General features: G+C 37.5%; 1 protein-coding gene across 2 annotated transcripts; it reads right to left on the minus strand.

Annotated features, from left to right (window-relative positions):
• Positions 1 to 1,275: 1,275 nt before the first annotated feature.
• On the minus strand, positions 1,276 to 17,082 carry LOC104227269 (dynamin-related protein 5A). 2 transcript variants are annotated; one of them, XM_070174161.1, is made up of 17 exons: positions 16,867 to 17,082; positions 15,230 to 15,293; positions 15,052 to 15,156; positions 14,773 to 14,874; positions 14,101 to 14,151; positions 13,838 to 13,899; positions 13,524 to 13,614; positions 10,063 to 10,127; positions 8,898 to 9,092; positions 8,539 to 8,658; positions 8,273 to 8,343; positions 7,953 to 8,178; positions 7,334 to 7,384; positions 6,978 to 7,206; positions 6,690 to 6,829; positions 5,577 to 5,585; positions 1,276 to 1,652 (listed from the first exon to the last, which is right to left on the minus strand). In XM_070174161.1, the coding sequence occupies exons 1-17, from the start codon at positions 16,993 to 16,995 to the stop codon at positions 1,533 to 1,535; spliced, it is 1,830 nt and encodes a 609-aa protein (XP_070030262.1). In that variant the 5' UTR covers positions 16,996 to 17,082; the 3' UTR covers positions 1,276 to 1,532. The 2 variants fall into 2 exon arrangements, with proteins under 2 accessions (XP_070030262.1, XP_070030261.1); XM_070174160.1 differs by lacking the exons at positions 1,276 to 1,652; positions 5,577 to 5,585 and adding an exon at positions 6,444 to 6,559.
• Positions 17,083 to 17,832: the final 750 nt, after the last annotated feature.

Consider the following 17,832-nt stretch of genomic DNA (forward strand, 5'->3'; position numbering starts at 1 on the left):
TACTGTTTGTTATCATTGTTGTCGAGAGTCTATCGGGAATAGTCTATTTACCTTCACATGGTAGAAATAAGATCAGCGTACATAGACTACCCTTCCAAACCTCACTTGTGACATTACACTCGAGTTGTTAGTTGTTGTTGTTGTTGTAATGGCTAGTGTTTCTTTGTCAAATATGTCATTATGGCTTGCATCATAACATGCAAGCCTGCTTTTGCTTCTCAACTTTTGGATAACCAACCGAGCTCACTAACCGAATTTACTCTTTAATATTTATATATTTTGTCACTGCATGCCATTTATCTGCATCTGTTAATCCAAAAACTTATTGTTTTTTCTTCAAAGCCAAATCTTTCTTTTAATCATCACCTGCATTTCGCTAAAACAATTTCATTTTTTTTGCACCTTTTTCTTTCTTATACATGTTTTAAATGGTAAGTATATGGTCTAGCTAATGTTTCACTATATCGTAGGCTCAATGATCCTGAAAAATGACACTTCAATTAAGATGAATTTCATGTAGAAATGACACCAGGTATCCACTTAGGGCTGATATTTAGGAATTAGTCAATATGTTCTGAATTTCAATTTTTAAGGACAAAAATGTCCAATTTTGTCCTGAAGTTGAGATTTTTTGGTTTAAAATTTCAGGACAAAATAACTATTGGTTAATCCCTAAATAATATCCGTAAAAATGGTTATCTGTGCACTTGCTCCGAATTTCATTGTGTATGAGAAGGCAAGACAAAGTAAAAATAGCACGGTATAGTCAGTTTTCGAACTGGTCATTCAAAAATAGCCAACATTTACGAAGTCAATAAAAAATAGCCACTATTTTGCTGCAACAGAAACCGATCCAACATAATATACTGGAGTCTGGTGCACCTGTGTATGAACTCCAGCATATTATGCTGGACCGGTATACTTTGCTGACTCCAGTATAATATACTAGAGACTGGAGCACCGATGCTCCGGACTCCAGTATATTATACTGGAAATTATACTTGCTGGAACTCCAGTATATTATGCTGGAGTTCTAGTGTACTTATGCTGGAGTTCCAGCATACTTATCCTGGAACTCCAGTATAATATGCTAGAGTTCAAGCATACTTATGCTGAAACTCCAGTATAATATACTGGCATATTTTCCGGGTTTTGAATAGTGTTTTCGCTCAAGTTTATCTTTTCATGAAAAGTGGCTAAATTTCGATTACTTTTGAAACTGGGCTATTTTTGAACGACCAGTTGTAAATCTGGCTATTTTTGAATTTCTCCCCGAGACAAAGTACACATTCAATATATACTCTTTAATAAACAACAAGAAGTACTCTATCTACTACCAATATCAAGTCGATGCACTTGGCTTTTAGTACCGTCAATAAGACTAGCCACACAAGCAGTAGCCTTGACCCAATCACTACTAATTACTACTACGAGAACAATTACATGTCGAGGCAAAGAATCACAGGCCAACTATCCCTACATGCCAATCGTGGTGAACAAAAAGTGATGAAAAATTGAAGCTTCTGTCGTGTTTATTTAGACCATGCAACTGAATCAATCTCAGCTTGAGCAGATCTGTACAACTCAAGTCTCTTCGCCAGAGAGAGGCGGCGCTTCATAATTGAGGGATCCTCGTCCAACAAAGTACCCAGCTGTTTGAAAATGTTGGTTTATGTTTAGTTAACAATGGCATGCTGAAAATGTTGGTTTATGTTTAGTCAACAATGGCATGCCAATTGGAAGAGTTGGTGGAAAGAGTTGGTGTGGATGCTAGGAGGAAGCTTCCTCCTTTGATGTCACCCATGACATCAAGAGGAGGTAGTTTGATGTCAGCAATGACATCAAGAGGAGGTCTTTACCTCTATAAATAGATGCACTCCTTCACTTGTAGAAATCATCCCAAAATAATACAATACATTGTAGTGAGTAGAGAGTTAAGAGAGAAATTCTCTTAAGTGTAATTGGGAAATCTCCCCTTCCTTTGTTAATATTAAAAGGGCAATTGTTCTCTGGTGGACGTAGGATTATTTTGATCCGAACCACGTTAAATCTTGTGTTCTTTCTTTTACGTTTCCGCTAACAATTGGTATCAGAGCGACAGGATTCTTTAACGATCCAAGGAGAAAGAACAAGCAAATATGAGTTCCATGAAGTTTGAAATTGATAGATTCAATGGACGCAACAACTTCAATATCTGGAAGATCCAGATGATGGCGTTACTGCGGAGGGAAGGTTCAATCCATGCTATTGACGGAAAGTATCCTACGGATATATCAGCTCCCGACAAGGAGAAGATTGAAGGGGATGCATTGAGTGCAATCCAACTATCCCTTGCACCTAACGTGCTTTGTGAAGTGAGTACGGGTACCGAAGAGACGGCCAAACAGTTGTGGGAAAAGCTAGAAGGGCTATACCAAGACCGATCAGTGACAACAAGAATGTTGTTACAACGGCGTCTTCACACATTTAAGATGGGGTCAGGTACTTCGTTACAAGATCATTTAGATGCGTTTAATAAACTTGTCATGGACTTACAGATTGCAGGAATTAAAAGGGAGGAGGAGACGCTTGCATGTGCTTTGCTATTTTCATTGACTTCAGGATATCGTGATATTGAGAATTCAATGATGTATAGCAAGGAGCCTATCAAGCTTGAGCAAGTGCGGCAGGCACTTAACTCTAGTGATGTGCGGAGGCACATTGAAGGAGATAGAGATGACCAGGCAAGTGGCCTCTTTGTAAGAGGCCGGACTAGCCAACAGGGAAAGACCAAATCAAAGCACAGATCAAAGTCTCGTGTGAACAAGAAGAATACAGAGTGTTGGGGTTGTGGCAAGAAGGGGCACTTTGAACGAGATTGCCCAATGTCAAAGTCCAAGGAAAAGGCGAGTGCATCTACAGTTGAACAGGTACATAATTTTGATAATGATTATGTACTAACAACATCGTGTAATAATAATAGTAGTTATGAAAACAAATGGGTGTTAGACTCTGCTTGTACTCTGCATATGACGTTCCGAAAAGACTGGTTTAGCAGCTACGAGAAAAGTGGAGGAACCGTAGTAATGGGCAATAATGCAACTTGTGCAATAGTTGGCATTGGCTCAGTTCGGGTTCGCTGCCATGATGGAATCGTGAGGACTATTACACAAGTCCGTCATGTTCCTGATCTGAAGAAGAATTTGATCTCCTTGGGTACTCTGGATGAACAAGGCTACAGGTACATGAGCGAAGCAGGAACTATGAAGGTGACTAAAGGTTCTTTAGTCATGCTGAAAGGCAAGCTGGAGAACGGCCTTTACACATTGGCCGGAAGCACCATTGTTGGCTCTGCAAATGCATCTACAGTGCAGTTATCTAATGATGACAAGGCAAGACTATGGCACATGAGACTGGGTCATATGAGCGCACGTGGACTGGAGATGTTGAGCAATCGTAAACTTTTGGAAGGTGAGAAGATCAGCACGCTTGACTTCTGTGAGCACTGCGTTCTAGGGAAGCAGAAGAAGGTCAGCTTCAGCACTGGCAAACACAAGACAAGAGGAGTGCTAGACTACATCCATTCAGATTTATGGGGTCCTTCTAAACTTCCATCGAAGGGCGCATTTAAAGAGTGGAAGATTTTGGTTGAAAATCAAATGGAGCGGAAAATCAAGTATCTTCGCACAGACAATGGCTTGGAGTTTTGCAATGAAGAGTTTAATGAATTCTGCAAGGTTCATGGGATCTCAAGACATAGGACTGTCAGGCATACCCCACAGCAGAATGGAGTTGCCGAGAGAATGAACAGAACTCTTCTTGAAAAGGCTCGTTGTATGCTCCTACAAGCCAAAATGTCCAAAGTATTTTGGGCTGAAGCAGTTCACACTGCTGCTCATATTGTCAATCGATCTCCAGCATCGGCAATTGACTTTAAGACTCCGAATGAGGTATGGTCAGGTGAACCCTCTAACTATTCATACTTACGAGTATTTGGGTGTCCAGCTTATTATCACGTTAATGAAGGAAAGCTTGAACCAAGGGCTAAGAAGGCCATATTCGTAGGGTATGTGGATGGAGTAAAAGGGTACAAACTTTGGTGTTTGTCTTTACTCAAATTTATAGTTAGTAGAGATGTCACCTTCGATGAATCCTCTATACTTGATCCCCGTAAAGTTTCCGTGGAGTTTTCAGGAAACAAGAACAACGAGCAGGTGGAGCTTCCGGTGGAGCTTGCCAAGGAAAAGGATCAAGAGACTCAGGTTAAAGATGAGTCAGAAGATGTAGGCGTTGAAGAACTTGCTGTCAATGAACCATACACAATTGCGAAGGGGAGGGAGAAGAGGCAGACACGAGAACCGGAACGCCTTATAAATCAAGCAAACTTGATTGCATATGCGTTCGTAGCTGCACAAGAAGAGATTAAAGATCTGGAGCCCTCCTCGTATATTGAAGCAACTTCTTGCAAGGATGCCGCACAATGGCGGTTAGCCATGACTGAAGAGATGGAGTCTCTTCACAAGAATCAGACATGGGTCTTAGTGAAAAGACAAAAGGGGAAGAGGACAGTTGGATGCAAGTGGGTCTACCGAAAGAAAGAGGGAATTCCTGAAGTGGAAGATGCTAGGTTCAAGGCGAGATTGGTTGCAAAAGGTTTCAGCCAAAAGGAGGGAATTGACTACAATGAGATTTTCTCTCCGGTCGTGAAGCATAGCTCAATTCGCGTGCTACTAGCATTGGTTGCACAATTTGACTTGGAGCTTCAACAGCTTGATGTCAAAACTGCTTTCTTACACGGTGATCTAGAAGAGACAATCTATATGGATCAACCTGAAGGTTTCCTAGCTGAGGGAAAAGAAGATCACGTATGCCAACTAAAGAAGTCTTTGTATGGTTTGAAGCAATCCCCTAGACAGTGGTACAAGAGGTTTGATGCATTCATGACTACACATGAATTCTCAAGGAGTGCATTTGATAGTTGTGTGTATCACAAGAAGATGTCTGGTAACTCAATGATTTATTTACTGTTGTATGTTGATGATATGCTTATTGCTGCTAACAACATTACAGAGATAAATGCTTTGAAGAAACTATTGAGTAAGGAATTTGACATGAAGGATTTAGGAGCTGCAAAGAAAATCCTTGGTATGGAGATTTCAAGAGAAGACGATGTTGTACATCTTTCTCAGAAGAGGTATATTGAAAGGGTTCTCGAAAGATTCAATATGCAAACGTGCAAGCCTGTAAGTACACCATTAGCTCCTCATTTTAAACTTTCAGAGTCACAAATGCCTCAGTCCGAGGATGAGGTGGAGCATATGTCAAAGATTCCTTATGCCAGTGCAGTTGGTAGTATTATGTATGCTATGGTATGCACACGTCCAGATATTGCTCAATCTGTAAGTGTGGTAAGTAGATACATGTCCAACCCAGGAAAGAGGCATTGGGAAGCTGTCAAGTGGATATTGAGATATCTCAAAGGAGCTTCTAGTGTTGGTCTTACCTTTCGAAAAAGTGGTACAGGTATTTCAATTCTCGGTTATGTGGATTCTGACTATGCAGGAGATCTTGACAGAAGAAGGTCCATAACTGGATACATCTTTACCCTCGTTGGCAGTGCCGTCAGTTGGAAGTCGACTTTGCAGTCGATTGTCGCTTTGTCTACGACAGAAGCAGAATACATGGCAGCAGCGGAGGCGGTAAAGGAAGCTATCTGGTTGAAAAGTTTAGTAGCGGAATTGAGTTTGGTTCAGCTGGAATCAACTCTTAGATGTGATAGTCAGAGTGCTATTCATCTAATGAAAAATCAGAGATTTCATGAGCGCACTAAACACATTGATGTCAGATTTCATTTTATTCGAGATGTTATTGATGAGGGAACTATCAAGGTCGTGAAGGTTATCACAGACGATAATGCTGCAGACATGTTGACCAAGATAGTCCCGCTCGCTAAGTTTGCACACTGCAAGGACTTGGCGGGGGTGTGCATCAACTGATGCAACTCCGAAGAGAACAGTTGCTAGGTGGAGGTGGTATGTTCAACAATGGTTTGATTCTTCTTGTTTCTTACAACGGGGTTGCCCAGTAAGCTTAGAAGTTTTGGCCAGAGTTGTTCACACGCTCGAAACGCAAACCAAGGTGGAGATTGAAAATGTTGGTTTATGTTTAGTTAACAATGGCATGCTGAAAATGTTGGTTTATGTTTAGTCAACAATGGCATGCCAATTGGAAGAGTTGGTGGAAAGAGTTGGTGTGGATGCTAGGAGGAAGCTTCCTCCTTTGATGTCACCCATGACATCAAGAGGAGGTAGTTTGATGTCAGCAATGACATCAAGAGGAGGTCTTTACCTCTATAAATAGATGCACTCCTTCACTTGTAGAAATCATCCCAAAATAATACAATACATTGTAGTGAGTAGAGAGTTAAGAGAGAAATTCTCTTAAGTGTAATTGGGAAATCTCCCCTTCCTTTGTTAATATTAAAAGGGCAATTGTTCTCTGGTGGACGTAGGATTATTTTGATCCGAACCACGTTAAATCTTGTGTTCTTTCTTTTACGTTTCCGCTAACACTGTTTTCCCTGCAAAAAGAAAAAGGGGGGGGGGGGTGAACATTACTTTCCATGTAAGTCATATCATTGCTACACTCCTCTCCTACCCCCATACTGAAGAAGAGTTTCAGTTAGCTGAAGAAATGAGGCCGATTCTCACCTCTTTCTTGCCTAAATCAGCGAAGAAATGATCAAGCAAGCTGCGTTTGGCCTCCCGTACTTGACAATGAACAACAGACTTTGGAATAGAATTCCTCAAACTAGTACAAACCATATTGACATAAGACAAGACATTTGACCCTGTTCATAAGAGGCAGTTAGACGATAACCCCACAAAAAGTTTACCAGGAAAAAGATCATTACAGGACTATTTTACAAGTAATTGCAAATAAATTTATATGCATTTTACTTCAAGGAATTAGGAGGAAAATGCTAATTCACAACTCACCTATCCTTCGAAGATAGGAATCATTATAGCGGTCAAAAATAGAATGTGTTGGATTCCCTCCCTTCTCTATATCTTGAGGAAGCTTCCGGAAGAAATCTACTGTCAGGTAACTACACTCCATTTCAACCAGCTGAAGAGTTGCTCTTTTGCTTTCATCCCTCATACTTTCTAATGATTCAATTGCTGCATTGCTGACCTCTACTCGTAGGGAGGGATACTGCTTTAGCTCCTGCACATAGAAGAGTGTCCAGTTGTTGGACCCTTTAATACACCAAAATAATTATTATAATGAGACGTTCACAGCAATTTATGTATCATAAGCTCAGAATAGTAATTAGAAAAAGAAGGGAACTTGCCGCGGTCTCACTAATTGCCTTGTGAATCAGTTCCTTCAGTATCGCATGAACCTGCAATCATCACAAAGGAAATAATTTAGTACTCAGCAACTTGTTTGCTCCACTGTTCAAGATTTTTCCCCAGAATAACAAAGAAAAACCACCTATTATAAGCAGAAAATACTTCAGACAATAAGCATCTAACTACATTCAGAATAGACAGATTAGCTGATCAAATTTTAAGAAATGAATCCACAAAATTAAATATAGATTTCTTTCACAACTTTTTTTGTTTTTTCATAGGGAATTAACAGATTTGTAGGACAAATTGACAGGGAGGAACAATCTGATAGGGTCAGACATAGACACAAAGGATGGGGAATGCCCCAATCTGAGTCTAGTTGGGTCCACTATATGAATCCTCATTATCCAGCTTGCTCCATTTGGACCTGTTTCAATCCAACTCTCAATAATTTAAGTTTCTCTAATACTAGACGGGAATGCCCAAAAAGGGGCAAAGAAGAAGCAATGGCTGAAGAAAAGGGGACATCTAATGCACTCAGAAAAGATAATAATGCAAGCTGAAACCATTATTGATAGGATATTTTGGGTACGTACAACAGGGGGTGAAAATTCATACCGCATCAACAGCTGCTTCAGCAGGACCCTTAATAGAGATTACGGAAGATTCAATGAGACGACGATAACCTTGTTCAGGAGCTATCAAATGTGGTTGATATCCATCAGCTTCAGTTATAAGTTTCCTTACATTGTCCATTGAAAGTTGCTTGTCAAATTGCAATCTTTTCAATGCAGCTGGGAGCTGATTATCAAAGACGTAATATATTTTATCTCCTCCGGGTCGACTGTGATATTCAGACATCATCAAAACAAGCTTAGACCACATAAAAGTACAGTATACTCATATATCGTAACAAAACATAAACATGGAACACTTACACTCCATCAAGATGTTCTTTGAAATTTCCGTCAAAACTACGACAGATTTCCATTATCATGTACAATTTTCCCTGCAACAGAACATGCAAAAACAAGGATGTGACATATGATTCACACTAACAAAAACAACAAAAGCACTGGTATTCTACAAACTAAGGTAGAAAAAATGTAGAGAATCAATTAACTCTATCTAGAGAAGTAAAATCGCCTCACAGGATTTTGTAACCTATTCAACATAAAGGTATAGGTTTAAATAGGGTACTTACTCCCGCATCCGTGGCAATGGGCTTTCCAAGACTGCTCAACTCAGTTTCTAGTTCAATTATAGTTTTGTTGATAAGAGACTGAAGGCCTGGAATCCGAGACTTGATAACAGTCTCCAAATGCTAAAAATGTAGACAGAATCAAAGAAAAGCATTTAGTGTCCAGCATAAACCATAACTATATCAAACAGGAAAAGTATAAAGTCCTTAAAGGCTTCATTAGAGCACCAAGATGAATTTTTCTATGGAGACAGAAAAGTGAAATTAGATTAAAAATGCTCTAACAAAAAATTAAAAAAGAAATCTTCTGCATGGGCACCAAAACCTGGAATACAGATTCAATAAGCAAGAATACAACATACTTTTGACAGAACTTTCCCAAGATGTTCTGAACCCATCCTGTGAGCAAGATGCTTGTACTCGGGGGTACTAGAAAAGTACTCTCTCTCCCTACGCCTAGCAGCAATCATATCCACATTTTTGTTTATATCAGCTTGTGAACGATTGACAACACCAATCCAGGGAAACTGTAGCTTATATGCTTTTCCTTCCAAGATCTGGAAATCCAAGAATATGATTTAGAATGATAATATGATTTAAAAGAAGAATACTCTAGTAGAGTGATCGGCAAAGTCAAAACATTCCTCCTCAATATCATGTCCTGCGTATTGCCTTAATTTATTTTCTTAAAATAAGCACACTCAAATTGTATCATAATGTGTAATCACCAGATCTGTTCAGATAGCTATTCACCCAATACGAGAAAATTTGTTCACTTAGATACTACAATAACAATAACCACAAACGGAAAACAACAAAATATTTCGGCTTCATCATGCTAGAATTAGAAAACATGATCACCTTAACCCAATTAGACTCAAGTTAGATAAGTTCTCCAAAAACTAGAAAATGTTGGGAAACACTACCGAAATAAATGTATCAAAAAAAAGATTAAATGGATAGGTCCCTTATCTCATCATGAAAGCTTTGATATTTTTCATTATACTAAGATACTAAACCATCTTTACCATGCAACTAATCCCTCTTTTACATTTTGTGCGACACTATTTCCTTATCAGTCCGTTCAATATAAATGGGCACCTTTATATATGTGGAAACAATTTAATTTTAAATTTCCATTTTACCTTTTAATAACATGCTTTCACAGCCACATAAATGCAACAAAGAAGTTTAAAACTACAAGCTCCAAAAGTCGTTCTTTCTTAAACTCCGTCTCAAGTCAGACACTGCCACATAAATTGAAGGGATTACAATTAATGGCGTGACTCAAAAATAGCTACATGTATGTAGAAGTTCCCTAAAACATCTAAAATACCATCTTATGATATAAATTTGAGACCCAAAGGGGTAAAAAAAGGACTAAAAGCAACTCGTCTCTAGCTTTGTTTAAAGGATACCAAAATATAGGAGGAGCCTATACTCATATATGCTCAATTAAGCTACATTTAAGTGATATACCTGTTACAACAAATAGCAGTAGCTATTATTAACCAAATAAAAGCTTACCTCAACAGCATTGGTACCCTTATCCATCAGATCAATCTTGGTCAGAACTCCAAATGTTCTTTCTCCTGATACAAGTGGCCAGATACCGAGTCAAAAGAGTGTTAAAAGATGACATTACTCTTGATATGAGCATACATATTCTTGACCGAGAATGAACTATTGTCAAACTAACATCGAGCTACCACATTACCACACAAGGAAAAGACGAGAACAGTCAGAAGAGAGCAAATGAGAACTTGAACCTACATAAAACTTAAATTACACTATTTGCTCAATTAAAAATGATCATAAGTGAGTGCAAGAACCAACAGTTTGCTGAATTATGCAAGATAACTGAATCGATGATTCCACAACAACAAGAAGTTTGCAAAATGACAAGTAAAAGGTAAAGAATACTTGAATAAAGACTGTGCAAGCTTAAAAGAAAAACACGTCTTACTAGACTTCACTAGAACGACTGTGGTAATTAAGAAAACAGCAATGGTCTTTCTCACTTTCTTTTTTCTTTCTCTTTCTATTTCGATAAGTAAGAAAATTTTATCATCAAAGAAAAGGAAAAATGCACTGGACAAACTAGAAAAAGAAAATTTTACCATCAAAGAAAAGGAAAAATGCACTGGACAAACTAGAAAAACTTTTAGGGCTTCCAAAATTAGAGTTTTGACACCGCAAACAAGATAAGTAAAAATACGAGACGCATGCTGTTTGAAAGGTCTATGCTGTACTAGGTTTCTTAACTCCTCTTCACATTGAAGAGTGTGAGCATTGGCAAGTCAAACACAAACAGATGTCGGATAAGAAACTTCAATTTGCTGTAGAAAGAAATACATGAAAGAAGATATAAAAATTGTATGAGTTAATGATAGATTCATAGTCAATAAACCTAGGGTTAAAATTGCATTCATAAATAAAGTAGAATATGTTCAGAGTTTTGTTTTAGATAAAGTATATTAGCTTGGCTAAGAAGATACTGTAAAAACAAGAAGTTGCAGAATACGGACGTCCTTGGAAGGATGGAGGTTAAGATAAGGGAGTTCATGAACGAAGTGGGAGATCCAGAAAAAATGAAGGGGAAAAGAAAGCTAAACGAGGGAGCAAAATGAGAAAAGAGGAGGTGAAAGAGGATTTAGCAATTTTGCAATAGCTCGGGAGACTAGCGGAAAACAAATAACTAAAGCCCTCTGGTTAAAAGAGGAGGATCCAATAAATTGTTCTTTTATAGGATGGCCACAGCTAAAGGAGAAAGAACTTAGTGGATTCAATAGAAGTGGGGGGGAATGATTTATGAAGATGAGGAAGAGGTCAAGGCGGACCGTTGTGTGTTTTTATTCCCAAGTGACAAAGAAGAGGAGGAATAGACACTAAATTTAGGAGGGATAGAGTTTAACCAGATAGGAGAAAAAATGAAAGAGTGGTTGTGGAGTAGAATAGGCGAGGAGGTGAGGAAGACACCGGAGTGCAGGAGATAAAGCATTGTGGCCAGAGAACTTCACTCAAATCTTTTTCCAGCAATATTGAGGTGTTGTGAAGGAAGACAACATGGAGACAACTACCTCATTCCATGAATCAGGAAAGTTTGAGACGAGCCTCAATGCATCTTTCATTGCATCACCCAAAAAGAGGAGGGAGCCTCAAATATTAAGGAATATAGACCTATTTGGCCTCATTTGTTTGCACTTAATGGAAGTCTGAATCTTAATCATTCAGATTTCTGGCATTAAGTGCGTTTGTTTTTAAAGTTTGAATCTTAATTATTCAGATCTTAAGTGTGTGTTTTTTTTACTTCACAACCACTTAATAGGTCTAAACAAGTTATAGGTATGTATGATTAAGATATATAACAGAGACTAATTTCATTAAGATGCTATCTTCCATATTCATTATTAGCTGCCGCCACCTCCTATAATTATCAACTACCGCCATACCACCCATCACCACCATACTCAACCACTACCACCACCATCATTCTCAATCATAGTCGCCACCATTATCGACTACCACCACTCACCATCCCCGCCACTTCCACCACCATCATTCTCAACCACAACCAACACTCATCCACCTCAACTACCACACCTAACCACCCCATTACCATCAATAAACATAGTTGGCACTGCCCATCATTATAAACTACCACCACCTTCCTCAATCACAACTACCGCCACCACCCGCCATTATTAACTATCGCCACTCACCACCAGCACTACCAATCACCTCTAGCTACTACCCTGAACCACCATCATCAACCAAAATTACCACCAATCACTGCCTCTAGTCGGCATTCACAAGCACCACGTTAGTCATCACCATCAGCAACTACCATATTTTTAAAAACTATATATTTTATTGATAGAATATTAAATTAAATAGTATTTCATGTGAATTTTATGTTTTTAAATTTTCAAATAAAGATAAATTCTATACATTTAGATGTTAAAAATCTAAAAAGTCTTAATCATTTAGTATTCAGAATCATACACATCTTAATATTCAAATGTGTATTCACATTCTGACGTCTTAATCTTAAAAAAACAAATGAGGCCTTAGTCTAGCAGGAATCAACAACAAGATCAGTTCTAAGGTGGTCCCAAATAGACTAAAGAAGGTCTTGATTATAAAATGCTTCACTCTTAGAATGCGTTTGTGTTTCTGGAGGGCAGACAAATTCTAGATGCGACATTGGTAGAAAATGAGGTGGTGGCTTCCAGAATGCTAGTTGGATCTAGAAAATACTTACGACCACGTGAATTGGAACTTCTTGGATTTGTGATGCTAAAGATAGATTTCGGAGAAAGGTAGAGAAGATGGATAAAGTTTTGCATTTCTGCACTAAAGTTGTCGGTTCTCATCAATTAAAGCCCATGTGTTTTTTCCAAAGCTCTAGGACCCAGAGACGAGGGATCTTTTAATTCCTATGCTATTTATATTGGTAATGGAAGCACTGAGTAAGATGATGAACAAAGAGGACATAGCAGATTTCTTGAAGGGCTTCAAGGCATGTCTCTAGTAGTTCAGGGCTGAAAATCAACCTAAAGAAGTGCAAGATCATCCCAACGGAGGATGTGGACAACATTGAACAACTCGCACAGGTGTTTAATTGCAAAATATGAACACTCCTGACTACTACTTAGGACTAGTGCTTGGAGCTTTAAGAAGGGATCTTACAATTCGGAACCTAGTAATTGAATAAGTGCACAAGAAACTCGTGGGGTTGCAAAAACAGTATCAGTCTGTGGAAGGAAAGGAAATTTTGATCAAAAGTACACTATCAAGCATCCCGACTTATTAAAGGTTCATAATGCACGCACCAGCTTTTGTTCACATGTATAATTTGCCTATCAGTAATTAACTAAACCAGCTACAATAACTAGATCCAACTACTTCCCACCAATTAAAAAACACGTCCATTAACACATCTAGAGGGATGGAACATGACAAGGAGAAAATTCCCAAACACTGACCTTTTGGGTCTACTTCACGAGAAACCTTGATTGCGTCCGATGTTGCGAGATCTTGATTGGCAGGAGAAACTGCAAGAATAATACAATTTGGCTGCAATGCCAAGAAACAGAAGGTAATGAGTAATGACTTTCACAAGTATGAAGAGTAAATTGAGATCTTTAAAAACAATTTTAGATGTTTCCCAATATATTATAGAAAAGCATAGCTAAGCAAACTACTGAAATACTAGAGAACTGTAGTATTATTGTTTTCCAAAACGTTAACATGATATATTGGAACATTTACTTGTGGAAAGAAGACAAGTATAACTGACCTTCTCAATATAAGACCGAACCATGTTTTCAATATCCTGCACAATGCTGTCAGACTGTCCCTCTACATAAATTCAACGGACAGTATTTCAATTCAGCAACAGTTTTTGTTTTGGGAACAAAAGCTAGGCATCAATCCAGACAAGTTCAGGTCCGTTCTATGAATCCTCGATATACATTTTGCTGCACTTGAACCCATTGGATTCAACAGTTCCTATGAAATTAAATGATTACGACCCAAATGAACAAAAAAAATTATACTCACCAACTGCCACTTTTGTAAGTCCAGGAAGATCAATCAGAGTCAAGTTCACAACTGTCATTACAAAAATCCAAGATAAGTAGATGGAGTAGCAAATGTCAAGGCATGCACCCAAATTAGAATGGAATGAGTAAACAATGTATTCTCAGACTATTTGGAGTAATTATACAATGTATTGGTGATTTGCTGTTACAAAAACGCCGCAACTCAGGCACATAAAAAATTAGAAGTCTAAGCCTAACAGGAAAAGAATTGTCAAAAACACTTGACGAGTGAATGAATAACTGAAAAAGAAATATTGGTAATAGTAAAGTATACACGACAAATGAATTCACCAGCAAACTATCCACTATATGTGATTTAAAAGCAATTGTCCAGACAGTTATCAGATGCAACAGTTTCATAGTTGCTAGCACCTGAATGCATTAATTGTGGGAGAAACATTTAACACCAGACTTAATTAATTAAATAGGTATCAACATTTTCTTAATCAAATTCAACCTCATCCTACAAATTTCAATGTCATGCTTACTTAAAACATTTACACCATCAACAACCTTTGTCTAAAAAACAAAAGTGAAAAAACAAAAATCACCAACAACATCAAATGGACTTAAAAATATACCATTACAGGCAATTGAATCGCACAGATAGAGAATGGAAAGCTCTCCGTACCATTAGGAGAATATATACTGAGATAAATTGGCACACTAGAAATCTGTTTGCTGCGGCCTGTCTCTCGATCAGTCTCATCAGCAATCTCCTTCCTGACAGCAGCTGAAAGAGACATATACGACTTAGAAGCCAAAAGAACAACGGATCAAAGTGAACAAATGTCAAGGAAAAAGTTGACTAATGAAGTCCCAGAAGACAATGACAACAGAACACACAAAGATAGGTGCTACATGCAGAAGATGCAAACAATACAGTAGTATTACTTGTCCAAAGACTCACCAAAATCAGTAAACCTCTTCCTTGGAAGGTGTCCAAATTCTGCATATTCTCTACCTTCATCTAGCCGATGAAGCTGTAGGACCAGGGGGCGACGGGTGACGATTCCTGTACGTGATATGTGAGTAATCTGATATTAATAATGTTTTTCATCTAGATTCCAATTGATTGAATTATTTACCTGATCCACGAGGCAAAAAATCCTTTCCAACAACACTCTCAAGCACTGAAGACTTCCCAGAACTCTACAAGTCATCCAAAAGATGGAGTTAAGCAACATATATGCAAAATAAGCCTACACATCTACGGAATCAATAGTTACTGGAAGACATTACAACAACAATGACCCAAAGTTACTGGAAGACATTAAGCATAGAATATAAGACAGATTATCACAGAGAAGACACATGATACATGATACAGGTCATGGACACCACGACTAGAAAACTAATTAGCATGCACCCAAGTTCTAGTTGAGCCTACAGGCACCAGGTTATTCACTCTCAAACCTAGACATACATTTTCCATACCAATTATTGAATATTTACATGGATAAGCACACTCAGAAAGAGATCGATCTATGGAACAGCACGTTTATAGTATTGATGTCAAGCAGCTCAGAAAACTTCTTCAATATGACAGGCCATACAGCAACACTACATTCAGCTTCTACATTTCAATAAACAGACTGTGGTACCAAAATGCCGCTTAACATGTGCCTGACATGAACCAAAATTCTCAAAGTCTTTAACCAAATAAAGCTAGAAAAAACTTGGCTGTGAATGATTCAAATAACGTATATATCCGAATCACTTTTTTGACATTCCAGAATGTTAACACAATTTTATTTCTATATAGCATTCACAACTTTCAGGAATTCAAATTCGTCAAACTATTCAATTTTTAAACTTTTAACATGATGCTTCTTCTGTCAAACCAAATTCTCAAATGCTTTTCCACTACCACTACTATAATTTATAAGTCAAATAAATATCCAGTTAAATATCATCACATAAAATGAAAAGTTACATGCATTGACAGTGTAATTAATTTTTTACACCAGCAGCAATGCAATTTAACCTGCTAAATAGGTTCCATACCATATCTTAAAGATTACCAATCAATGCTACATTAAATATAGTAACTTGCAACTACCCTTTATATAACCTGATTGCGTAGTTTTTTTATATATATTGTTTATAGTGCCAGGCATAGAACTTAAACTCGTAATTAGTGAATGTAAACCTACTTAGATGATCACTTCAGGACTAATGCTATCGGATCAAGGCATCAAGCTTACGCAAGTAATCAAGAACCGGAGATATTATCTCACAACAAAACTTTCAGGTAAAATATAGCAAGCAAATGACCAAAAGGGGAACCAGTACTTTTAAGTTACATGCACTTATAGTGTAATATGTTTTACACTAACAGTGTAAAAAACTTAAATAGAAAGGATTTAAGCGATATACACCGACAATACTAAATTTTTACATCATAAGTGTAATTTAACCTATTATAGCAGATTACTTAACATTCATTCTAGATTATCAATCAGAGCTTATTAAATTGAGTTACCTACAAAATCAGAAAGTAGGAACTTAAAGTACCAAAACAATAAAGCGCAGATCTGACATCAATGAACACGCAAACTAACAAATTCAAGCTCACTAAACACGAACGAATATTTAAAATACTTAATAACGTTCAAAACGTCCAATCGCCAGCTAACAGCTTCAGATTCACACGAAAAAAGCCGCAACTGATTTGTTAAACGAAACAGAATATGAAAATAGAAATTAAGAGATATTGTGAAACCTGTCCACCGACAACGGCGATAGAAGGCAAAGCATCCCAAAGAGTGGGCAATGAACTCTCTTCGCCATGATCTCCGAGTGCCGTGCAAGCTCTTTGTAATCTGTTAACTAATGCTATGAGATTTTCCATTTTAGATTATAGAGTTGAAGATTAGGATAGATATGGAGAAGAAGAGTCTCTGGAAAGTCTCAGGTGTGGGTTTTGAACTAAGATTTTGAAATTACAAAATTTCTTAAATTTCGGATTTGAATTGGAGAGCCGTGTAGGCATGTGGGGGATAAGTGTTGGATTACGACGGCACAAAGACCTCCCTGTAGTAATAGGGCACGGCGAGTCTCGGAACCGAATATTATATTATATTATAATATATGCTTTTAATAACAACACTAATTATAGTAGCCAAAAAAATTCGGAACAATTAAAGCTATTATATAGAAATTTGACTGTATACGTATATATTTATCCACACTTGTTATTTACGTCAAATCATAGTATTAATGACTAAATTATTTAATTAGTATGATTTAGTAATAAAAATATGTGAAGATATAATATAAATTTATCAAATTGATATAAAAATATATATAATACAACACATTTTATCATACGAGTGCACAAAGTAATGTGTTAATTAAAGTTTTCACTAGGATTAACGCTATTATACATTTATACTTTGATCTAGTTAACTAAGTTTAGCGGTGAAAGTCGTAGTTTGAACTAAATTAAAGAGATTTAAAACTATTACTACACATAGTTTAACTGCATTCTTGGATTCGATCTTATTTTATCTTGTTGTTATTCCTACTTGTTGTAATTATTTTTTCTCTTTTAGCGTTCTCTACCCGAGGGTCTATCGGAAACAACCTCTCTATCCTTCCAAGGGTAAGGGTAAGGCTGTGTACATTTTACTCTCCCTAAACTCCACTTATGAGAAACTATTGGGTTTATTGTTGTTGTTGTTGTTGT

Source organism: Nicotiana sylvestris, chromosome 5 (assembly GCF_000393655.2).
Source record: "Nicotiana sylvestris chromosome 5, ASM39365v2, whole genome shotgun sequence".
Lineage (NCBI taxonomy): Eukaryota > Viridiplantae > Streptophyta > Magnoliopsida > Solanales > Solanaceae > Nicotiana > Nicotiana sylvestris.

What these genes read in the sequence shown, in the direction of transcription:
- LOC104227269 (XM_070174161.1), bottom strand. Translation starts at nt 16,995, where the DNA reads ATGGAAAATCTCATAGCATTAGTTAACAGATTACAAAGAGCTTGCACG. An exon ending in TTTTTTGCCTCGTGGATCAG is followed by an intron (nt 15,157 to 15,229) that starts GTAAATAATTCA and finishes TATCACGTACAG; the next exon opens with GAATCGTCACCCGTCGCCCC. An exon ending in AGGGTACCAATGCTGTTGAG is followed by an intron (nt 9,093 to 10,062) that starts GTAAGCTTTTAT and finishes TTGGATTTCCAG; the next exon opens with ATCTTGGAAGGAAAAGCATA.